This window comes from Netta rufina, assembly GCF_964035555.1.
Source record: "Netta rufina genome assembly, chromosome: 4".
Classification (NCBI taxonomy): Eukaryota; Metazoa; Chordata; class Aves; order Anseriformes; family Anatidae; genus Netta; species Netta rufina.
This window is the reverse complement of record NC_140127.1, coordinates 30097680-30120327: the sequence shown is the minus strand read 5'-3', so window position 1 is coordinate 30120327 and position 22648 is coordinate 30097680. Positions and strand designations below refer to the sequence as shown.

Below are 22648 nucleotides of genomic sequence, written 5' to 3'. Positions count from 1 at the left end.
TTTTTTTTTTAGCAGTGTGTCAGACTTTTTTTAAGAAACAGCTCACTTATTTCATTGTATTATCAGGTTAAAATATTCCAAAACCACAGAAATTCCAATCTTAAATGGCGATGACTAAATCAGAAGCAGAAGGCCACAAAGGAAGCTGGAACATTCTCTGGAACTTTCCTCTAGAACATCAGTTCTGTCTCATCCTGCAGTAACGAGGTAGAACTTTTATTTTATTTTTCCAACCATTTTCATTGAAAGTGTATTTCTGCTGTTCTTCACCTTCCTGGTTCAGTTTCTTCCTCCTACTTTCCCACCTTGGATGTTCTTTTTAGAGCAGCCATTTAGATGTCAACCCTTGAATGGCTGTTTTGCAGCAACCATAGTTCTATTTGACATAGTCCAAAACTAATCTCCACCTTATAAAGGAAATATTTCATAGGTTCCTAATCCTTTTAATCCATTTTTATTCCTACATTGCCTAATACTAGTGTTGGTACAGTGGATGCCAACAGAATTTTGGGGTCTTCCGTAGACAAGAACCTTTTACCCGTTCTACATTCTGTTTCCTTTATATTGGAAACCAAAAGACTGATAGCTCATAATACCTATTTTGCAGACAACTTTGCATAGCAACAATGTGGTCTTTCCTTTTTACTATGATAAAGATTTTTTCCCATTCTCTAAATTTGCTATTTCATATATGTGTCCATGCATGGATGTGCTTCCATAGTTTGAGGTGATTCCTTCCTAAGCACCTGAGGTAGCTGCTGGCATGATACTAGTGCTGCCTGACCCGTGCCATCCTGACAAGCTGTTGAAACTATCAAGACTGTAAAAAAAAAAAAAAAAAAAAAAAAAAAAATCTAATCTTTGATGGCAGATGAAATTTAGCTCCTCCCCTTGAGTTCACCTCAATGCACTGACTCTTTTTACTCTTTTTGAAATATATCTTATTGTGCTGATGAGTGTTAGCCTTCCTGTCATTAAAAAAGATTTATAACCCTGTGTGAGTATATATGTGATCGAGTTTAGATAATACTTGCATGATCTACTGGAAACGGCCAGAGAGGAATGTCTCAATGTACTTAAATAAGAAGAATCTGAAAAATCTTAGTCCCACACAGTATATGTTTCTGAACATCCCTCTTTGCTCCCTCAGATTGTTTCCTTTAGCAATAGTTATGAAGACTGGTTAATGTGTAAAAATAGTGACATGCTGTTATTGGAAATAAATTACTTTGTGCATTTTTTGTATTTCAGTGAGGGGCCGGATGGTTTAGAAAGGGACTGTTTATAAATTTCACTTCCCCTTACTTGAGAAACCACCAGCTTTTATCTAAACTGTACAAAATGTTTAGCTTCAAACAGATTTGCCTAAATAAAATCGTACTTTTTGAGCCTCTTGAAGTATTGCAACTTTAAAAAAAAAAAAAAAAAGACTATTGATGACAATTCTCTGGATCTGGTTGTGTTTTGTGCAGCAGCAGCTTTCACTGGGGTGGACCTGTGTCCATGCACACAGCCCAGCCCTTGCCTGCCACTGGACAGAGCACACCACGGCATGTAAAGAAGAGCCCGAGGAGCTGGGGTGGCTCCTGAAACTTTCTCCCTGATCTTCGCTGCAGGGTGTGTGTCTGTGTGCCAGGAAGGGGGGAGAGAAGGAGACCTAGTGCAAAGGAGAGCAAGCAAGGAAGCCAGGAGAGAGAAGGGAGCTTGCTTCATGCACTGCTGAAGACTGTCAGAGGCAGAACGCACCAGCAGCTCACTGGCTGGGGTGCAATTTAAGGGACGCCGTGTATTGACTTTATTCATTAAATTGCTGAAGGACAGATATGACATCTGACTACTGCTTCTATATATTCTTGCTTATTGGAACAAAGGGTAAGTACACCTGGCTTTTTTTCTTTGAACATTGCACAGCATATAGCTAATAAACTTAAGTAGTAGCTTTTTTAAACTATAATATCCCCGTGTTATTTTACAGTTGCTCATAGCGATTATTCTTTGATAAAATCTAAGTGTAATGCAGTCTCTCGAGGTTACTAGCTGCATGTAAGGATCAAATCTTTTTGTATTTGTTGCTTTGAGAATTGCTATTAATAGTTATGAGCTGAAATTCAAAAATAAGAACAGTTTAAACTGCATAAATACTTGGTGTAAATATTTAATGAAGGTACCTATGGAACCAACTCATTTCAGATGCCTTGAAATCCATGTTTTAGACTTCATCCAGCAGTTTGTAGTGATACTGTGCAATGCTAGTACAATTGGTAGTTCTTGCAAAGTAGGCTGTGTTCAGGTAGCAGGATTTTTTACCGTCTGATTCAGTGTGATAAGCTTTGTAGTATGCAGGATGTAGACCAAATAAAATTTAAGTTTTCCTTCAGATGCAGATCACTTTGGTATGGTGGGAGTTTCACCTGACCTTCTGCTTGCTTTAGTAGTGTTTTCCTCATTCCAGCTGAGTACCCCCTTTGTAAGTGCTGCTTTCTACTTGGGTAAGGCTGATCCTGTGCAGCTGCTGATACAGATCTACATGTTAGATTTTTGATGGTTATCATTGCCTTCAGTTGTCATTTGTATACTTAAATTTTCTTGTTGTTGCACTACTTAATACTTAAGTAATGGTTTACTAAATTTGTAGCTGAAATACTTTAACAAATTTGCTGATTTTTCCAAGGAGTAGCTAACAATGTAAGGTTGAATTCTGCCACTTTTTTTTGTATTGAACAATGACTGACTCTCTGTTGCTTTTAAATTAAACCCGTTTCTGTTTACCTGTACATACTATGCCATGTAACATAAGATTTACAAGGGACATTGCCCTCATTATGACTGGGAAATAGAGCCCCACTTACGGTTTTATTGATGGTTGCAAAGCTCAGTTAAATTTGCAGGAAAACTCTAAGCAGCTCTATTATGTTTTGGAGGAATACATAATATGCTAGCTGCAAGCATGGAAAAAAAAAAAAAAAAAGTGATATGAATGTATTTGGAATTAAGCAGGCTATGATAATGAGATCTTAACAAGCCTGTAAGCAAAGCATGGCTTCATATGCAGCTGTGTTATCCATAAGCAGTAATCCAATATTTAAAGGTAGCACTTCAAGGTATGCAGAATAAAAGCTAAAGAATTTCAAACAAATTAAGCCTTTCACATTACAGTTTCTTTATCAAAACAGGAAAATGTTGAGACATTTATACAAGATGTGCAAATTATTGTAGGCATAATTTCTGCTGCGTTAAATTCATCTCAGCTGTAGAATTTAAAAAAAAATACAATCAAAATCAAAATACATTAAAGCATATTGCAAAATAGGACTGCAGGTGAGGACTGTGAATGACTACAGGCCTTCTAGTACTGTAGTTATTATGTCCATTATGTTTTTAGGTGTTTATTCTCTCTTCATTTATAGAGTATTTTAATTACAGAAGAAAACTGTATGGCTCATCTAGGTTTGTTGGAAAGAGAGAAGCAGTGCAGTCACAAATTAAAGAGTGTGCATGCCTGGAGACCTTGCTGCCTGATAGTGCTCTGTTTTGCACCAAAATTACTTCCTGCTTAGTGCCACTTCTCCTGAACTCGCTCAAAGCACAGCTCACAGCTTCACCACCTTCCAGAGTTTTGGCCAGCAATCCGAACTGTAACCACATTTACAAGTCAGCTGATTTCATCTGCACAATGGATTTAAACTTTGCTCAAGTCTTTAACTGATATTAAAACAAACACTCCTGAAGCAAGTATAGTTGTGCTTAGAATTTGAATTTGTAGTTTATGGGCTGCCAGAAGCTCAGTTGCAGAGATTTATTTATTTATTTTTTATTATTATTATTTTTTATTTCCACAATTCAGAGATGCTTCTAAATAAGTCAAATGAGAAAGAACTGTCCTACAAAAGTTTCTGATGCCTGACCTCCCCATAGCCATTAACATCTGCTTAGCTTCCCATTCAGCAGTTACAGTTGTACCCAAATAATTTCAATAACTGTTTTATCTTATCCTACAACTTTAAGTTCCTTATTAAATCTTTATAGATGATTTTTTTTCTCATTAAAAATAATAAGAGAGAAAAAATAATTTAAAAAGACAATCAACTAGTGGAAATGTAGCTTTTCATATACCAGCAACTCTTGGTAAGTGCCTGCATGCAGTCCCATGCAGACTGTACTGTATCAAATCAAGGATTTTCTTTGGGAAAAAAAGTACCACACTCTTCAACAGTGCAACACTATCAATTTTATCACAGCAAAAAGCAAATTGAAGGGTCAGGTTCTGGCAGCATTGCATGGGTAGTTAGGACAAATGCCTGCCAGGGTGTTCGCCCCACTTGCAAAACTAGTAGGCTGCTTAGGCACGTGGCTGGCCTTGCATGGGGTGCTGCCACGTGTTCCCTGTTAGTAAAATAACCAGCTGTAATCACCTCAACCAGTGCAGGTGCCTGTCTTTAGAGTCACTTTGATTTACTTTCTGGAGACAAAAGCTATCTTGTTCTCCTGGACTTCGGCTGCTAACTGACAGACCTTCAAACAATTCATTAAGAAAAATTGAAAAATAGTATTTAGAATTGAACATAAGTATTTAAGCTGAGAATTACAATTAAAATTGAACATTAGTATTTGAAATTAAACTATTCAAAGTGAATTGCAGAAGGGATCATTACTATTCTAAACCTATCCGTGTGCTCCGTGCTCCTACCTGAAGTTTTCCAATCCTATTTCTGCTTGTGCGTACAACTCTCCTTCCATCTTCTTTTTCTGTTCTTCCTTTTTTTATATTCATCTTTCCTTTCCTTACCCTCATTTCAAAATGACAAGGAAAACTTTATTAAAACCATCTGAAAGTTGTTAGCCGTTTTTGTGCTTCATGCACATGACAGCTGTTTTCAAGGCCAGGACCTCTTATACCAAACGCTTTCTGTCAAACACGGCACAGAGACCATCCCAAGTCTTCTGGAGGAGTGCATGTTTATGATCATGCTCTCGTTTACATCTTTTGTAACAAATTTTATGACCACTTCTAGATTTGTAAATAGGAAAGTGAAGTTACTTTAGCCATTGCACAAGCTCTAATAATCATTGTGTAATAATGATTTTTGGTTAATTTCTCTTTGCTTTCACTTGGGCATTAATCCAACTGGCTTCCCTGTGATTAGAAGAAAAATGTGCTTCTCATATATTGATGTGTATAACACAAAATAATGTCTTTACAGAAAATTAGGGATGAAGACAAGATTTCCTGAGCAAGAGTTCCCCTAGCTTCAATTAGTCTATGCAGTGATGAAGTGAAGCTCTGAAAGTTACAGCATTGTCATTGGCACAGGCTGGTCTGCCTGCAACTGCTGTGTGGCAAGGCTACTTGCACCTCTCCTTTTATAGCACTCAGGGCTACCCACCTTGCCAACCTGTCTTAACTCCTTATAGCAACTCTACTAGTATTTAACCATTTGCTCTGAAATTTAACGTACAGTGTGGACTTTTTTTTCCACCTTGAGAAAAAAAGACACTTGTATAAAACTTTACTAAAATCACTTGAATTTTTCAAGAGGAATTGGTACTTCACCTGTGTTGAGTGCTTCTAGAAATCCTGTGTTAAGCAAATATCATATCATTTTGCTTCGAATCAGATGCTTGAAACTTGTTGGGGAAGGGAATAATCTTGCACCGAAGTGTACCTTTAACTTTCTGTACAGAACTTCGAGAAATGGCATGCCTACTATAAAGATTTCCGTACCTCTGTTATTAGAAATTCAAGTGTTCTGTGCTTGCTAAGCAAAGCCCAAATATGAATATAGCAATTTTCTGTGCAAAGCAAATTTCCAGTGCACCATCTGCACAGTATGAGCAACGATACCAAATCTTTTTATGTCCACAGGTACCTTCTCTGTTGCTTTGTAACCACTCAGAACTTTTTTTCTGAAAATATTCCCTTTCTTTAGTGATTACAGTACAAAATCACTTTTCTTAAAATAATAAGGGCTCCTGCAGTATTCCCCCACAAAATCACTGAGAGATAGTGCTCTTACAGGCCATCCTCTCTAGAGGGGATGAGCCCATTCAAGCCTACTTGCCATCGTGTAAAAATGAAGCTTCTCCAATAATTTGCCTTAATGCTAGAGACCAGCTTGAAGCTCATCAGAGGAACTGCCACCAGTGATCGGAGGGAAGGTGTCCTGGCAGTGCTGCATACCCTATTCTTTGAAGACATCAAATCAGACTTTGAAATTACTTGTTCAAGGTGGTGGGGTTGTACAAAGCTGAGAGGATCAGGAAGTCATTCTGGTTGTGTATGAAAGACAGAAAAGATGTAAATGTATGGGGAAGGACTGAGTGAAGAGACTTAAAGTAGAGGCTAACAGGAGAGGGAGGTGAGACAAGGGAGCAGAGAGGTGAAGGGAAAAGCTAACACTACTTAGAAAGGGAAAATGGAAATCAGAAAGGCTGTAAGTCTGAGATGGTAGAGGCTGAGGGAAAGGGCAGTGTAAAAGGGAGCCAGCAGGGAACAGTGAATTAATTAAAGGAAAAGACAAGGAGCTCAGAGAGGAGACTAGAGTGCCTGAAGAATAAGGTCAGAGGCTGAGTGGAAAAAGGAGCTGTGCTTGGTGGAGGCTTCTCTCTGCTCTGCTACAAAGCCTGGAAGGAAGCTTAGGATTATCACATTGCTTACTGTCTCGTTGCAAAATGTCTCTACCTCCTGCCTAACACCTCTGCTCAGGGGTTGATAATTAATGCTTTCAGGTCTGCAGAGCTAAATGTTCTGAACTAGTGGTGCAGCGCAGTGTTGTGTTATGAAATGTGGGAGGAAAACTGATTTCCTCTTTAAGAACCCAGGATGATACCTACATCAAATAACATTATTACTTTTACAAATTCAGTGTTGGCATCATTCATCCTGAGTCCTAAACTTAATTTAGCCTATGTGCATGTAGTACATTTTTTTCATGCTGTAGCTCCCCAAGAATTTGTGCTTCATGCACTTGAAGAATGAGTGTGTGGTGAATTATGCTGTGTGACCATCTTAACCTGTGGCAGAAAAGAAAGATAAATTATGAATGAGGCTGGAGATTATAAAATGATGTCCATGTGATGAAGGCAACTGAACTCTGCTGTGGAAAACTGATTTATCTTCCTGTTTCTTGCTCCCAACAGGGATGCTCTAAATGCTTCATAAAAGGAAAATAATTATATGTCAGGTTTTCTAGTTGTCAGCTTGATAATCCTGGTGTAGCAGTGATCGTTTCACAGCTGCCACTGAAATCTGTGAAAGCTGTGCTTTAAGTAATCTGTGAAGCTGATTCAGAAACCTAAAATTAGCAGAAACATTTGCCATACATATGCCAATGTCTCAGCTCCACATCTGAGTAATAACGCCTTAACCTAAACTGTAATCTAAAGCAATCTGTGGGGACTTGAAAAGGGAAAGGACTACCTCACTGAATCTAAAAGCCATGTGATTGTAGGATAAACATCTTGACTAGTCTGGGAGAATTAATAGCAATACAGTTGGCAAAGATGATTGCATTTTTAGAAGTTTAGTAATGAAGGCTCTTCTACCATGAAAGTACACTTCATCACGTTATTTTCTTGTCTCCAGTTCCATGGTAAGATGTGAATTAAATGTTACGAAGTGTTACCTAAGAACTATAGACACTGATTTGCAGAGACCTTGCTTGTATTCAAATAACTCTACAAGCCTCTAGTCTCTTGGTATTTTCTTCAGATTTCAAACCTTGTTATATAACTACATTAAAGTGTTTCTCAAGTAATTCCTTTCAAATCCCCATGTCTGGTTTGCAAGTATTTTCACTTAGAAATCCTGGTTTATCTTTGGTACAGATTCTCAACATCATGCAGAAAGAACACAACCTCTTCCTTCTTTCCAACTACATGGCAGAAATGGGTATTGAACAGATTTGATTTTCTGCACTCTTAAGTCTTACAAGTCATGTGAGGTTTTTCTTTTCCTGATACATTTCAGAAACTTGTATTTTTATTTTTTTTTATTAATAGCCAATGATTCCTCTGGCAATGATTTCTCTAGGCATTTCTAGGTTTTATCACCGTTTGATTTTTGTTTTAATTCTTTTTCTTTTTAAATCATGTACATGGTTTCACATCACTTTCTAGCCAGGTTGGTTTCTCACATGGAGAAATAGTTCTTGTTTCTGTGGATTTGCAGCTTTGGAAAACATAAAAGATATTTTTAAATAATACACAGTTACAAAGGATTTGACCTTACTACTGAGTCTTGTCAACAACTATTTTAAGTACTGGAATGTGATCTTGTAAGTTACAAATATCCTGTTACTGATACAACTGCCACATTCAGTGTATAAAACATAAATGTGGCTGGATTGAGATCTCTAGTGAAACAAAAAAAATATTTTTAGGAATTAAATCTTCATTGAAATGATGTATCATAATAAAAGTTGTCCATTTAAGCATTTACTCTCCAGACAGGTCCAGCAATATTCTGTATATTGTATACAGGGAAGCATTAGGAATTAAATATTTTAATGTTTTCACTGAATAGGATACAGATAATAGTATAGGGTCAAATGCACTTAAGGTCTTCCAGTTTTGCTTGTTTTCTGTTTGTTTTTGTTTGTTTGTTTGTTTTTAAGTACATGTCACTGTCTTTAACATGATAAACAATAAAAGTAATCCTGTATACAAAGGCATTGATTTTACATTATAAATATCCTTTCATATCCTATTGCCTGTGATTTAAGATGTCTGTCAAAGCTTTTAGCTACACAAAGCCTTTGGCAAATGCTGTGTTGCAATACTCTGCCTTCTCAGTCCCCTTTCTAATGGTGTGATACAGCTATCGTGCTTGTGTGCTAAAATCCCTGCTGAGACCAGGGCTGCCTTTTTGCAGGCACCCTTCTGAATGCCATGCCCCATAAAACCTCCTCTCCAAGCAGGCACATCAGATATGAACAGAGACCTGGCAGAAGGGTGTGTGGGGATTAGGATGATGGAGCAGATCACAGTCAGAGCAAGCCTCTCCTCCTCCCAGCACTGTCTTCTGCCTCCTGTGCCATGCTAGAAGTGGGCCTCGATAGTATTGCTCTAATTTAAGCTGTTTCATAGAGCATGCTTTCATGTGTGTTGACAATGAGAAAACATTTGGTGTCAGGAAAGGTCTTCATAATGTGTTGATTTAGCTGGACTGGGGTCGCGAGAATGGAGGTAGAGACAATGTGGAGGTTACATCCATCAGGAGCCTATGCAAATATATTGTTTTGCCAAACTGCATCTACAATGGAGACAGACTTTTCGGTGCATTATCTTTTCTAACTTCATTGTGAACAACTAATATCCATGTAACTTACACCTATGTGCTGCTAATGCTGCTAATATTTACGTTAATGATTTTGTATAATCTAAAGATTCATCTTGAAATCTTAATCTGCATGCACTTTTTTTCTTCCTGCAAAGGAAGAAATAAACCAGATGTCTCTGATCGCTGGTCAGCTAGCTAACACTATTCACTTTAACAAAGTCAGAAACCCTATGAGCTTGAGATAACTTCTGATTTATAGCACTTTAACTGGAGCGTCACAATTAATAGTGGTAAATGATGTTTACTCATAATAAAAAGATAGTAGACATTAGGTGATTTCTTTAAATTGAGCCAAATATTCATCAGCTGGAATCCAAGAATTCATTTACTGAAGCACAGTCTCCCCAAACTTATTCTTCTCAAAGTAGTCACATGAACCCTTAAAAGGCAAATTCCCTAAAATATTTTCAATTTGTTTTACTTCAGAAATAGAACAAAAGAGAATTGCATTTCATAACACTTTAAGAGGATGAAATCACATAGATTTATAGCAACCTCCTAAATCTGAACTTGTAGTTCTATATTAAATTTGAATTCTTAATAGTTATAAATTGTTATTAGTAAGTAAAGTATGTGAATAAATAAAGTATATCAGATAATCCTGTCTGAGGCTCACCAAGAAAGAATATGTTTTTATTGTTACAAAATTAGTCTTAAGTATGCTTCAGAGCTTCATGTTAAGTTATGCTGGCTTAAATCCATTGTAAGAACTATCATAAAAATCCTTTCAGCTTTTCTTAAAGGCACAAAGAATGGAGGAAAAACAAACAAACAAACAAACAAAACAACAAAAAAAAAAAAACAAAAAAAAAAAAACAGACTATGTTTCATATTTCAAATACTTTGGGTAAGATTCCCAAAACATTCTTTTTTTTCCTCTCGCTGTTTAGAGTTCTAGTTAGGGAAAGCTTACCTGAATCTTACTGGAATTACTAACTCTATTTTAAAAAGATTTGTTTCAGTTTGTATTACCTGAGAGAAGACAAAAAATGTTGTGATTTCTGAAAGTGTGGCTTATGTGCAGCTTTCGTAGTTCAAGCCACTCTGTAGAAAAATAAGGGACTAAAGAGCTGTAAGAGATGGAGAAAGGGAAAATAAAATCTCCCACCACCCTTCCTCAGGTCCCTTTCTTTAGTCCAAAGTCAGGCTGGCTGTTCTTAAATCTGTTCTTTTTCATCAATATGGCAAGGTATTCATTATGCCAGTATTTTTTTCTTCTTCTTTTTTTTTTTTTTTCTATCAAAAGAACATACCAAATGTGGAAAAGAAGTTACAGCTAAGTCACACAATTTTCAGTTGGAGAGAAAGAAAAAAAAAAAAAAGACATTTTTTCCCATTTTGACCTAAGATGTTAGGCAAAACATTAAGACCTTTTAGATTGTTTTCTGTTATGAGCAGTTAATGATGGTCACGCAATTCTTTGCTCTAATGCTCATTTTCAAATAATGGATTCTCAGACTATTGTACAGTTAGAGTACCAGCAAGTAAATCCCCTGTTCATCGCATTACTGATTTCATTCACTCTTTTTTTTTTTTTTGTTGCAGCTTTCTATTAGGACTTCACTATGAGTACTTTTTCTTCATCTACTAGTTTTCTTCTTTCTTCTGTGCCTGCATGGGTGCATGAATACCCATGTACAAGATTTTCTCTCCTGTACATAACAGTGTTTTATGAAAATCAGCTAAAGCTGCCTTTCTTTATGGAAACTTCAGAGCTCTATTACAAACATCTGTTATTTGTTAATTTGAATGGTTTGGTTTCCACTAATCAGTATTTCAGTTTTGCTTACTTTACAATCACTTATGGCTGATCAGGTTAATTTATGCAAAGCAACACATCTGAAGTGAACTTCTCTCCAGTAATCCCTCATCGTTGTCATTAGGTATTTAAATTCAGAGTGCTGGTTATCCAGATGTCAGGAGTGATTGTTGCTTGAGGGACACTAATTTATTGATAACCAAGTGTTCTCGATCCTCTTGGCTAAAGTACATTTTAAATTATGTGATTGCTGAGATAAATGAAAAAACTTCATTAGCATACCATTAGGCATGGTAGGAGTTAGGAAAAATGCTGATAAATAAGATTTTTTCCTGGTATTACAAAGTATCAAAAACACTATTCCTGGTGTGAAGCCTAGAGATTTTATTTATTTATTTATTTTTATGTAAGTGTTTAAACTCATAAATGAGGTATTGCAAAGGAGAAAAAAGTGATTATTTGAAACAGATTTCAGGCCTTGAAGAACCAGCCCAAGCCTGCTCCACAGTGGCTGTGAGACAGAATCAGTCTCTGAGAGGGGACCTGCGTCCGATGGCTAGCTAACGCCTTTCTGGGTCTTACAGGTGGGATGGTACTACCTGCTGCATGTATTGAATACACTTACTTCATTTTTGTGTCTTCATTTTTCTAGGCCTAAAGCCACCCAGAGAAAACCCTAGTGTTTCATCTGTCCACCCTTGATTTTGCACTACTGTGAAACAGAAATTAGTGACATCACAGGAGTTATACCAATGCAAACAAACAAAAAACACAGTAGGGCAAATAAAAGCCTACCTTGGAATTGATGTCAAAAACCAGAAAACTGATTGTTTACCAAAATAACAGTCACATCATTTCAGTTCTGTGTATTTGGGGAGAAGAAGAGGGAAAGAGGACTGGCAGAAAGGCTTGTCAATGCTTGTTAATTTGTGTCTCTGTGTCAGACATTGTGCTGAACCTTCATCCTCTAGGAGTGCCTTACAAAACTTGAGTTTCCAGTTAAAATTCATTTATACTACATTTTGGGGCTTTTTCAGGTAATAGTAGCTTTTTAAGCTCTTTGCTGTGCATTAGAGTCCTTTTGTTCTAAGTTCTCCGTAAGCAGAACAAAAAGACAAATTAATAAAAGGTGTAGAGCCAAATCCTCTGGCAAGGTGCCATGTGACCAGCCTGAATTGCTCTGCTTGCAGTTTCTGGCCCTGAAGCTGATTTATCTGGCGGTTCGACAAAGAGGATCTTCCAGTGCTATAGCTGGATTAATTAGACTGAATTAGCTGTGGCATAATTGATAACTAGCTTCAGTAATGTTGCTATGAGATTGGAGTCTATATTTTGCAAAAGATAGTACAAATTTTGTGCAGCTTTGGAGACTTCTCTTGAAATGAAGGCATTCTGAAATACACAGCAAGATGGAAAGACACAATATGAAATTAAAATCCAAGATAATGACCAGATCAGCATGCAAAATAGTCATTGTACATACATCTTTTCTGCTAAACTCCTTTGCTCTATACTGTGTTTAGTGAAAGCAAATGTTTTCTACAGTTAGTTGTAAACTTATGTGTAATTCAAGTACTGCACATTCCTGGAATGACATCTGATATGGTCAAGTAAACGTAAACGGACTGCAATACAACTGAAAATTGTAATTCTGGTAGCAGTAGCCAAAATATAAAAAGCACGAGTAGGGTTTTAGAAATGAAATTGTTGCAACCATTTGAGATTCTGAATAAATTATAGACATCAGGGCTGAACAATTAGCAAAGGGGAAGATGAGCAAATTAAGGAAAAGGCAACCTAATGATAACAGTTTGATTAACATGGCAGTGGAGATCCTGTACAGACGTTGAAATTTTTTAAGCCACTGATGTTTGGCCTCCAGGATTAATGTTAAAGTATCTATCATCACTAGAACAAGGCGAGTATTGGTCAATGATTTTTGCCCAAGGAAGTTACTTCAAATGCACATATTAACAGCATTAAAATTCAAGTGTGAAAACTGTTTTTTAGACTTTTTAAAAACAGATTCTATTTTCATATAATTGCTTACTGGTTTTTTATGTTAATAGCTAGAATTTTAATACGATAGGATTCCCATCACACAGTGACAGAAATCATTAGTAACGTTTTCCTGAAAAAGTCTCTCCCAAAGTTGATACTTCTTTAAAATTAGATGCTGAAAAAGATGCATTCCGCTGACAAAGCTGTAGTAAGTTAGGTAAAAGCATCAAAATGTTAATTTCATACTTTATCCTGAAACTGGACTAACCTTATCTTGGTCTTTATCATAAATTGATCCAAACAATTCCTTGCTTAATAGGAAGAAGCTGAGTAATTTGGAGCAAATAATTAATTAGATATGATCTACATGTACTTCTAGCTGTTATTGTGATGAAACTTCAGAGAATAAATTCAGAGAACAGTTCATTAAAAAAAAAAAAAAAATCTATTGTCTTTGTAAGATCTTCTTGTATCTTTTTTCCTGTCATATAGCAATTCAAATGCTTCTGTTTGGTCAACAACTTGTCATTATTATTCTTCATCAATTATCAATTACCCCTTTTTTAAACTAAAGGAACTCAGTTATAAACCTGCTTTATAGCCTTATTCTGATGACGTATCTTTGAAAATAAAGGTTACAGTCCTATGAGTTCTCCTCCTTTATATCACGCTAAAGGTTTTTGAAAGCCAGTTCATGGGCCCTTCAAATAACTTTCAGCAAAAAAGAATTTTTTTAATCTCCTGTCATCTTGAAGTGTTCAGGCTAGAACAGAAATGACAGGTAAAATCAATTTCAACTTTAACATTTTCTTTGTTGACTCTTCTGTTTAAGACAAAGGAAATATTCTGTTTCAAAACAGCCGTTTCAAAATAAAATGTTCAGATTTTTCTTGCTCTAGCCTGTTTGCCAATGCATATAGAAGTACAGTACTAGCAACAGATAAAATGGGGGGGGGGGGGGGAGGGGGAGGGAAGCCTCCCCGTTTGATAAATTTACATTAGGCTCTGGAAAACTAGGGCTTTTGTAGCCCTAGTAAAATAACTTTCCATTGTACTAAGTACAGGGTGTATTCTTCAACACCACGATCATTTGTCAGTCCTTGTAATCTTTTCAAACTTTTTAAAAATAGTTGGATTTCCTCACCCTCCACACTTTCAAACTGATAACTTATTCCAAGTGAAGACAAACATATTAGCTAACTTGGCTGATGGCATTTGAGAGTCATTTTGGACTCCTGACAGTGGGTCTTCACTTGATTATAATTTTGGAAAATATAGAAATATTTTCCTGCTATCATGATATGCCCTTATTTGAACCTCCAGTAACACAACTGAGACTCATGCGACTAGCAAGTACCAAGCAGTGAGTCACGCTGCTTTCATTAGTTTAACTGTTCTGTCTAATCAGCCCAGTCTTTTTCCATGACCAAGTCCCTTTTTTTTTTTATGGAAGCTACAAGTGACTGCATTATTTTCTTCTTCTTCTAGTGCACATCTCTTACTTGGCTTTTCAAATACCATTTGTGACTACCTATTTCCTAGAGTTCGTGTAGTTTTGTGTTGTTGTTTTTTTTGTTGTTTGTTTTTTTTTTTTAAAGAATGCACAGAAATAGTGAGTTGATGGATCAGTTTGAAGGAAAGCTATGTTCTCCTGAGAATATCTCGTTCTTTCCCAAATATGTTCTCTTCTTGGTTTCTTCTTATAAGATCTTGAAGAGAGGTTGTTGTGTTCTTTCCTCAGTGTTTCTGCATCTCTAGAGGAGACAGTTTTGTCATCTTAACTAGATGACAAGCCAGCTTTGGCTTATTCCTTTTAAAAGGGAAAACTTCAGCAGTGTTAAATTAGTCTTGTGTTTTCAAGACTTTCAAGAGTTATCTGCGTTCTTCAAGGTAAAGGAAAGGTCATGGATGAGTGCCTTAGCAATAAGTGCCTCAAAACATCAGGTCTGGACTAGCTTAAAAGGTGCATGACGTATTCTCTTGTTTTCTTTATTAAAGCTTGAGAAGAATTCGGACTGGGGGCAGTGAGGGAGACTGCAAAGTACATGACAGTCAGAAACAGTCAGATTGGGATTTGCAGGATCATGAACATGTACTAGTCTCTGGAACACTACCCTGTAAAGAGACAGAAAGCATCTTGACAGGTTGTTCCTGGTTTTGCCGTTTGTATTGATACCACTTCACCTGTCTTTTCCATTTGTTCTAGGAGCACTGCAAATATTTTAATATTTACTCTGATCATTCTGAGAAAAAAATGCTGAAATATGTGAAATTATCTCTATGTCACTGGGAGAGCAAGAGGTGGTTTTACATAGGATATATGTGTTTTGTGGTGTTTGTTTTTGTTTTTTTCTTGGAATATCTGTAAAAGCAATCTTTTTGCTTTTCAGATCAGTCACAGATGTATACTTTTCATCCTCACTATTGAGGCCTAAATAAATCTGTCCTGAGTTCCTCCTTTTAACTAGCTTTTACCTTTGTAGTTAAATTCTTGATACACATTTAAAATTTTTATCTTCCTTTATCTGTCTGTCTGCTGCACAGTTTGCCATTTCTCTGAAGGACATCAGTCCTCCTCTGTCAGCTGTGGAAGATCACAGTATTGGCCCAAATTTGCTCATTATAAAACAGAAATTGTTTATATTTTTAAGCCAAGTTAATTGTTTATATGTTTTGCTGACGGTACTTCTTTTGTGTTATAGGGGGTCTCATGCTTTTAGTGCTAACTTGGCTGTAAGAAGCAAAGCTGAGAGAGCACAAAATAACTTTTTTTTTTTTTTTTTTTTGGATTTAACACTGAGATAGCTAGTGACATGATGAAATAATCTTTAATCAATAATTTTAGAGCTGTTCAGTCAGAAAGTTTAGCAGCTGAAAAGACAGGTCAATGAAACATGAGCTATCAGAAGAGTGGTTCAATTTCCTTATATTGGAAAATGAGTAACAGGTTGACACCTTTAATATTGCATGATAAAGACAGTATGATAGATTATCCTGACGTGATAAACTCCAGTGTCAGAACAGTCTGTATGTGCAAAATAAGAAGCATAGATTTTTTTTTGTTGCTGTTGTTGCCATGCTCTCTTTATTTTACTCACATATAAAATACTGTTTAAATTCCCTTAATCCAAAAAATAAACATTTGAATATTGTCTAGCATTTTACAGTGGATTTTACTTTCTTACCTCCTCCCTACCTTTGTCAAGTTTGCCAAATATTTCCCCAGAGGCTTGGGGGTTTTCCATTCATAAATCTGCTGTGATCTGCAGGGCTCAAACTTCTGTCTTTTTTCGCATAAACAAAATGACCTTAACAAGTCAGAGGACAAAGACCAGTACTTTCAATGGTTAGACTTGGATGATGCTGTTAAGTGTTGATGCCTTGATATCTTCCTTCCCAGTCAGATATTTACATGCCAGAGTAATCCTCTGTAGCACAGAACAAGTGATTCAGCGATTCAGAATAGGTGTCATAAGGCTGTGCATTTCCAGAGAATTCATAAAATTACACAATCCCTTACTGTGTTTACTCTTTCACAAAGAATTATTTTTGAACTGTGACAGAAAATATTAATTAATTCGTTCAGGAATTAATGCCATTTAACTAAATAATACTTTCTAGAAAACACTATGAAAGTCCACTGAATGCTGCTGTGAGAAGATAAATGCCATTATTTGCAATTTAAACTGTATAGGCATCAAACCCTGTAAGTGCAATGTTCAGCTCAGTCTCAATATCTCTCCAGTGTGTAGTGAAAACAACTTGAGAAAATGTAGAGGGGTTTTTTTGTTTGTTTGTTTTTGGTTTTGTTTTGTGTTGTTTTTCATTTCCATTTGTTTTTTCACATTGGTGTTTCAAACCAGGTATCTCAGTTGTCAAATTGTGACAGATAACTGCACTGAAGGGAGCCTCAGTTGTCTGTGATTTTTATTTTTTGCCAGCATGAGACTTTAGGCATTAAGTACCACATGTGCCTGTTTGCTTAATATTATATCATTATATCAGCATAAAATTTTTCGCTAATTATTGTTGTGTGGAAAAAGTTAAACAAAACGTTATGAATATGAGCACAGAACTGCAGGGAACAATGTGCAATGAATTCATGCTGGGATTAGAATATAGCCTTATTTTAATGTACCTGTGTATAGGAGGGTTAGGGACCTAAAGCATAATTCCTGAAACATTTAAGTCATTACATAAGTTATAGAGTGGTGCATAAAAGCAAAATAATTCAAATTTCAAAAACCATACAGTGATTGTTAGCTGGAATATAGGGCTTTCAATGTGGGATGCTTCTAATAGCAAAGACAACTCTGTGCATATGTGAATAACAAAATATTTATCTCAGAATTTCCTCCTGCTACTGTTCTTGCGTTTCAGTTTTCAACAGTTGTAAACATTGTCAAGGGCTTAACAGTTGAAAGTTCTTCCAGAAGAGATTTCTTATGAATTTGAAGTACTTAATTTACTTTCAGGTGATTCCATTAGTGTAGGAGAAAAATGAGGACTAAAATTGGATGTTGTATAATAACATGTTCCTTGTTAAACTGAAAAAGTTATATAAAAGACTCATATCTTGACTTATGAAAATAGCCTGGAAAAACAGTTGCATGTTCAAACAGTATCTTGCCACTTCTGAAACAAGCATCCCATCACAGCTGGTGAAGTTTATATTCAAGTGGTCTAAGATTGCAATGGAACTTAAAATATAATTTGTATGGAACTTGAGTCCTCTGTTACAGCATCCACTAAGTCAAAAGTTAACTGTAATGACTATCTGGTTTTATTTTATTTTATTTGAAAGTACTTCAAAATTTAAATAGCAAACCTTTGCAGAATGGTACTTCAGTGGTTAGGGTTGCTGAAGCTTTGGAAGCTGGAAGAGCACTAAGTAACGTTGTGGGCTGATGATGCTTTTCTCTCTTTCCAATATACTGGAAACTTAACCAATTGCATTCTAGAGCAATTTCAAGCCCTCTCCATCAAATGCTCATGGAAAGAAGTTGATCTTGTACATTAGGAAATTCAAGCTGACACTCTGCAAACCATTACAAAAGCAGCTTGTAGACCAACTGTGCTTATCATGGAAACAAATTGTTGGTGGCAGCAGAATTTGTCCCTCAGTTGCACTGAAGGGACTGGTAAGACATCATGCATCTGCAGATGTGAGGAACTGCAGCTGCTGGAGTACAGAGAGCAGAGGAATGGGGGACGAGAAGAATCCTTAGTCGTTCTTCAACAAAGCTATGTCACAGATTTGAGCTTACTTTCCTTGTGCTTTGATCCTTGATCAGTCTACATCCATTAATTGCTTTAAAATTAGAATACATTTTAAAATATATAATTTTGACTTTGTACAAAAAGACTTATCTATCTGGGGCTGAAATTTCAGTACAAATTAATATAATCCATATCTACATAGCTTATCTGGCATATCACTATAATAAATTAATTTCTAGTGCAAAGCAAAGCTATCCTTTTAAATAGTGGCCTTAGGTCATTTCTCTTGTATGATTAGCACTTCCATCTTATTACTAGGATGCGTTGGGAGGAATTACCTGGTTGCTTTATATCAAAGCAAATATTAATTAGCTTATGATATAAACGTTTCTTGCCAAGTTAACAGTACTTAATATACTCTTGTAATTGCATGTCCAAAGAACTAATATGTATTTATCACTTGATATTCACATTCAAATGCAAATGAGTAAATATAAAAGCATAATCCCAACAATCTTTATACATTAAGAGCATATCTCGAAGTAAGCATATTCTTTCTGTGTCTGTTTAGTCATTTGTGACTCCTTGGAAGATCATGTTTCTGGAGGCGGTGCCACCTGCCCCCTGGGCTATTTTCCATGTGGCAATATCACCAAGTGCTTGCCCCAACAACTTCACTGTAACGGCGAGGATGACTGTGGGAATCATGCTGATGAAGACAACTGTGGTACGTAGTTAAGACTTTACTTTGGTTCTGACAGTCACTGAAACTGTTCATATCAACTGGGGGTTTGCAGAGTATTAGCAATAAGAAAGGTACATGTATTGCAGAGGATATAGAAGGTATTTGTTTTAGCTGATAAAACCACCCTACATGCCATTTCCTAGGAAGAAAGGACCACATTTTTTGTTTGCATCTTGTGTAAGTTTATCCAATTGTATCCATGCTTTGAACTTATTTGAATGTATTGTTTTGATTTGTACATATGTGTGCATGTGATCTAGCAAAGATCCCTGCTGAGGAAAGGTGGACGTACAAGCTGACAGAGTTTTTTATGCTTGATAGATCTTAAAGCTGTCTGGCAAGAGTAATTTAGAAGAATTTTCAAGGTTTGCCAAAAAGCTTTCATGTCCTAATGCAGAGGGAAAAAAAAAACTGTGATTGTGTGTGTTCTGCAAGCTACACTGCTACCAGACTTTGTGTTTTGGAAGTGTTGAAATCTGAGTAAATGAACGCAAACAGGCCACTGCTGCCTGCCCATGTCACTCCTGGCCCTGCTGGATGATAGCATTGAACCTGGCTGGTTCGTGGGCTTTACCTCAGCTGCAAACTGAGCAGAGTCAGGACATGGACTCTGCACAGCCACTTGCCATGCTTACAAAAAGACAGCATGGCCTGGGCACAACTTTAGTCTGTGCTGAACAGTATCTCTCATGCAGTGGCTGGACACTGGAGGGTAGCACAGGCCAGGGATAGTCTGGGAAATGCTTCTGTGTGTTTTGTGAGAGCTTAGCAATTTGGTTGAGAGCTGTGGCTGCAGGGAGAGAAAAGCAGCCCTAGCACATCTTATTGTCAACTTAATAACAGTCTGGATGCTTTCAGAGCTACACTCCAGAACTTCTCATCCCTGGCAGATGGGGAAACCAGACTTCCTATTCCTGAGTAGCTTGCCTGTAGCAGTGGAGGGCAGCCAGATGTACAGTGCTCTGCTGCACACCCTGCCTCCATCTCCACGGAGCGAAGCAGGTGAACTGTCTGCCTGCTCCAGCCAGGCACGCTGCCATCAGAACTGTGCATGGAGCCAACAAAAGAAAAAGAAAAAAAAATGAAGTGAAACTTCAAAGATACACATACCAAAAGAAATTTTCAGAAAGATAGAGTTTGAAACAAAATGTGGTAAAGGTATTTTTCATTAACTATCTCAGCAAAATGAAAGAAGTTTTGAAAATAGTCTCACTTGTTCTCAATGCATATTTTTGGAGCTGATTGTTGTGTCTGTGGGCAAGCATTTATGTCTATCAAATTCTAGCGTATTAGGCTATACAAACTTGCTTTTAATTCTAATCCCATTTAATGGACCTGCAGCTTTCTCTAGTTTTATGACACTTGCTTCTGCCTTAAACATACTTTTCATTGCCAATAATCAAAATCCTAACAAAACTGGTTCTTTTTCTGTTATTTTTCTATGCACAAGTTACTACTTATACAGTTAGTTTATGCATGTTCCATTTCTTTATGATACCAGAAAGCCTACTGTGCAAGGACTTGCTGAAAGCGTACAGCTCAATCAAGTGAGGATACACACAGTTTTGTAATGGGATATACAGGACAGCAGAGCCTGCAAGACAATTCAGCTGCAATATTGAATCCAATTCTGAGTATAGTAATTCAAGAATGAGATAGAGACAATTTCAGAAAGCCTAAGTCATAAAAAATGAAGAGTCATTGTATTGACTCCCTGAGAAATCCATGCTATTAGTGTTATTCTTGTATCTTGACCCCATATTCTCATTTGGAAATGCATGCTTTGTGTAATGCATCAAGGTCATACTCAGCAGTATTGTTTCCTCAAAAACTGATGTAGCCATCAAATTTTATTATTTGAATAAGGGAAGAGTCACTACATTGCCTGAGAATACAAAATGTTCTGATGAGGTGTTTGTAGCACTCCTACACTGCAGTACATGTGGAAATCTTTGGGGGATAGGTCTCTGTTTAGTAACCATTCATCCTAAAATCCAAGAAAGGAAGTCCCCCTGATTAGCTCCCAAGACAAAGAAGCTAAGAAGCTATTTTTCTGCTGCCATTTCCCAGGACCATTTTAGTATGCCTGCCCTATGCCAGGAGTAATAACTGGTTCTTTCTAACCTTTTTTTTTTTTTATATGTATAATTTGCAACTAGTTTTCAGTTGAAGTCATTGCTCCTGGTTACAGAAAAGCAATTCAAAATTAAATTATTCCAGTGAAGTAACTGTCCTATGCAGCATCATTGGAAATCCACAAGGTACTCTGATTAAGTAGCTCAACTTTTAAATTCTTGTACACTTTCATCTTGCATAAATCTCAGTAAGAGCTTTGAGGTGGTCAGTCTACAACATTCAACACAGCACATGTGGGGATGGAAAAAAATCAGTATAGACCCTCAAAGGTATTCAAAAGTTATTTATGTATATACAAATATATATATTCATGTGTCTCAAGTAAGGCTACAGCAACCACTTCACTATTGATGTCTTCATTAATGATAAAGCACTATCTTAAGCCTACAGAAAAATATAGTGAAGACTTGCATGTATCTTGGAGCAGTATTATAAAATAAGGAGATAAAGCAAAAAAAAGAATATGAACAGTAGTCTTTTCTGTGATGGAGAGGACAATACTGATGAAAAAGAAAAGAAAAAAAAATCACTTCTTTTGAAAATCATAATACTGCTATTGCAAAAAAAAAAAAATAGGTACAATTGTTTGAAAAAACAGGTACTCTGAACATAAGAAAATCCAAAGTCCAGCTGTTCAATAGTAGCCTCAAAGTGTGCTGAATATTAATAGCAACAGCAATTACAGAAATAGCACTTTTAAGAAATATCAATGTATTAAAGAAGCAGAGAAGCAACTAGCATGAAAAGCACACTTAGATCTTCTGAGAGAGAGTTGCTTTGTAAAAGTCTTTAAATGTCATTGCAACAAAAAGGCCTAGTTTCTTCTTCTATAGCTGGCAATTAGAATGTGATTCAAAAGCTGTCTCAGTATTCTGGTCCTGCAAATTAATTACTTAACTTGGAATCTTAGAGCTCCACATCCAATATGGTTAATCAGCAACATGGTTTACAGTGTGCCCAGTAACCTACTGGATTACTGCTCTTTTATTATTTAATTGTTTGATCTTCATTGTGCAATGAACGAATTATACACTGACATATTCTGTGCCCCAAATATGTTGAATGCATACCACAGACATTTGAAAAAAGCAAAGATTTCACTAAATATTCCAAGTGTCTTGTAGCAATCCTGTCCATTTCTTCTTTTCCTGAGTAAAGTTCTGTAGGTCCCCATTTCATTCCTCTAATGATATTTATTGTTGTAATCTTTGAGATTTGCCATATTAGTCCTGGTTCATGCACTGCATACCCCATAACAGTAAAACATGATAATAATTATTTGAAACAAAACTGATTCCTCATTGATAGGTGTTTTCAGATGTGCAGTAATTGCAGTTCTTGTTCAACCCAGGTACAGAGAAGTGATGTGACATGAAATTAGGATCATAGGCAGAGTCAGAAACAGATCTGAGACTGCCACGGTAGGGCTTAACCTCAGGGTATGGATATC

General features: G+C 36.5%; 1 protein-coding gene across 1 annotated transcript in view; it reads left to right on the top strand.

Annotated features, from left to right (window-relative positions):
* Window positions 1-1823: 1823 nt before the first annotated feature.
* The window catches only part of RXFP1 (relaxin family peptide receptor 1), a gene marked incomplete at both ends in the record, with an annotated part of 50844 nt that continues 30019 nt past the window's right edge, over window positions 1824-22648 (top strand). The window contains 2 exons of the mRNA XM_084286057.1: window positions 1824-1872; window positions 18889-19044. Coding sequence (XP_084142183.1) covers window positions 1824-1872; window positions 18889-19044 — 205 coding nt within the window. The remainder of the gene's footprint in view (window positions 1873-18888; window positions 19045-22648) is intronic.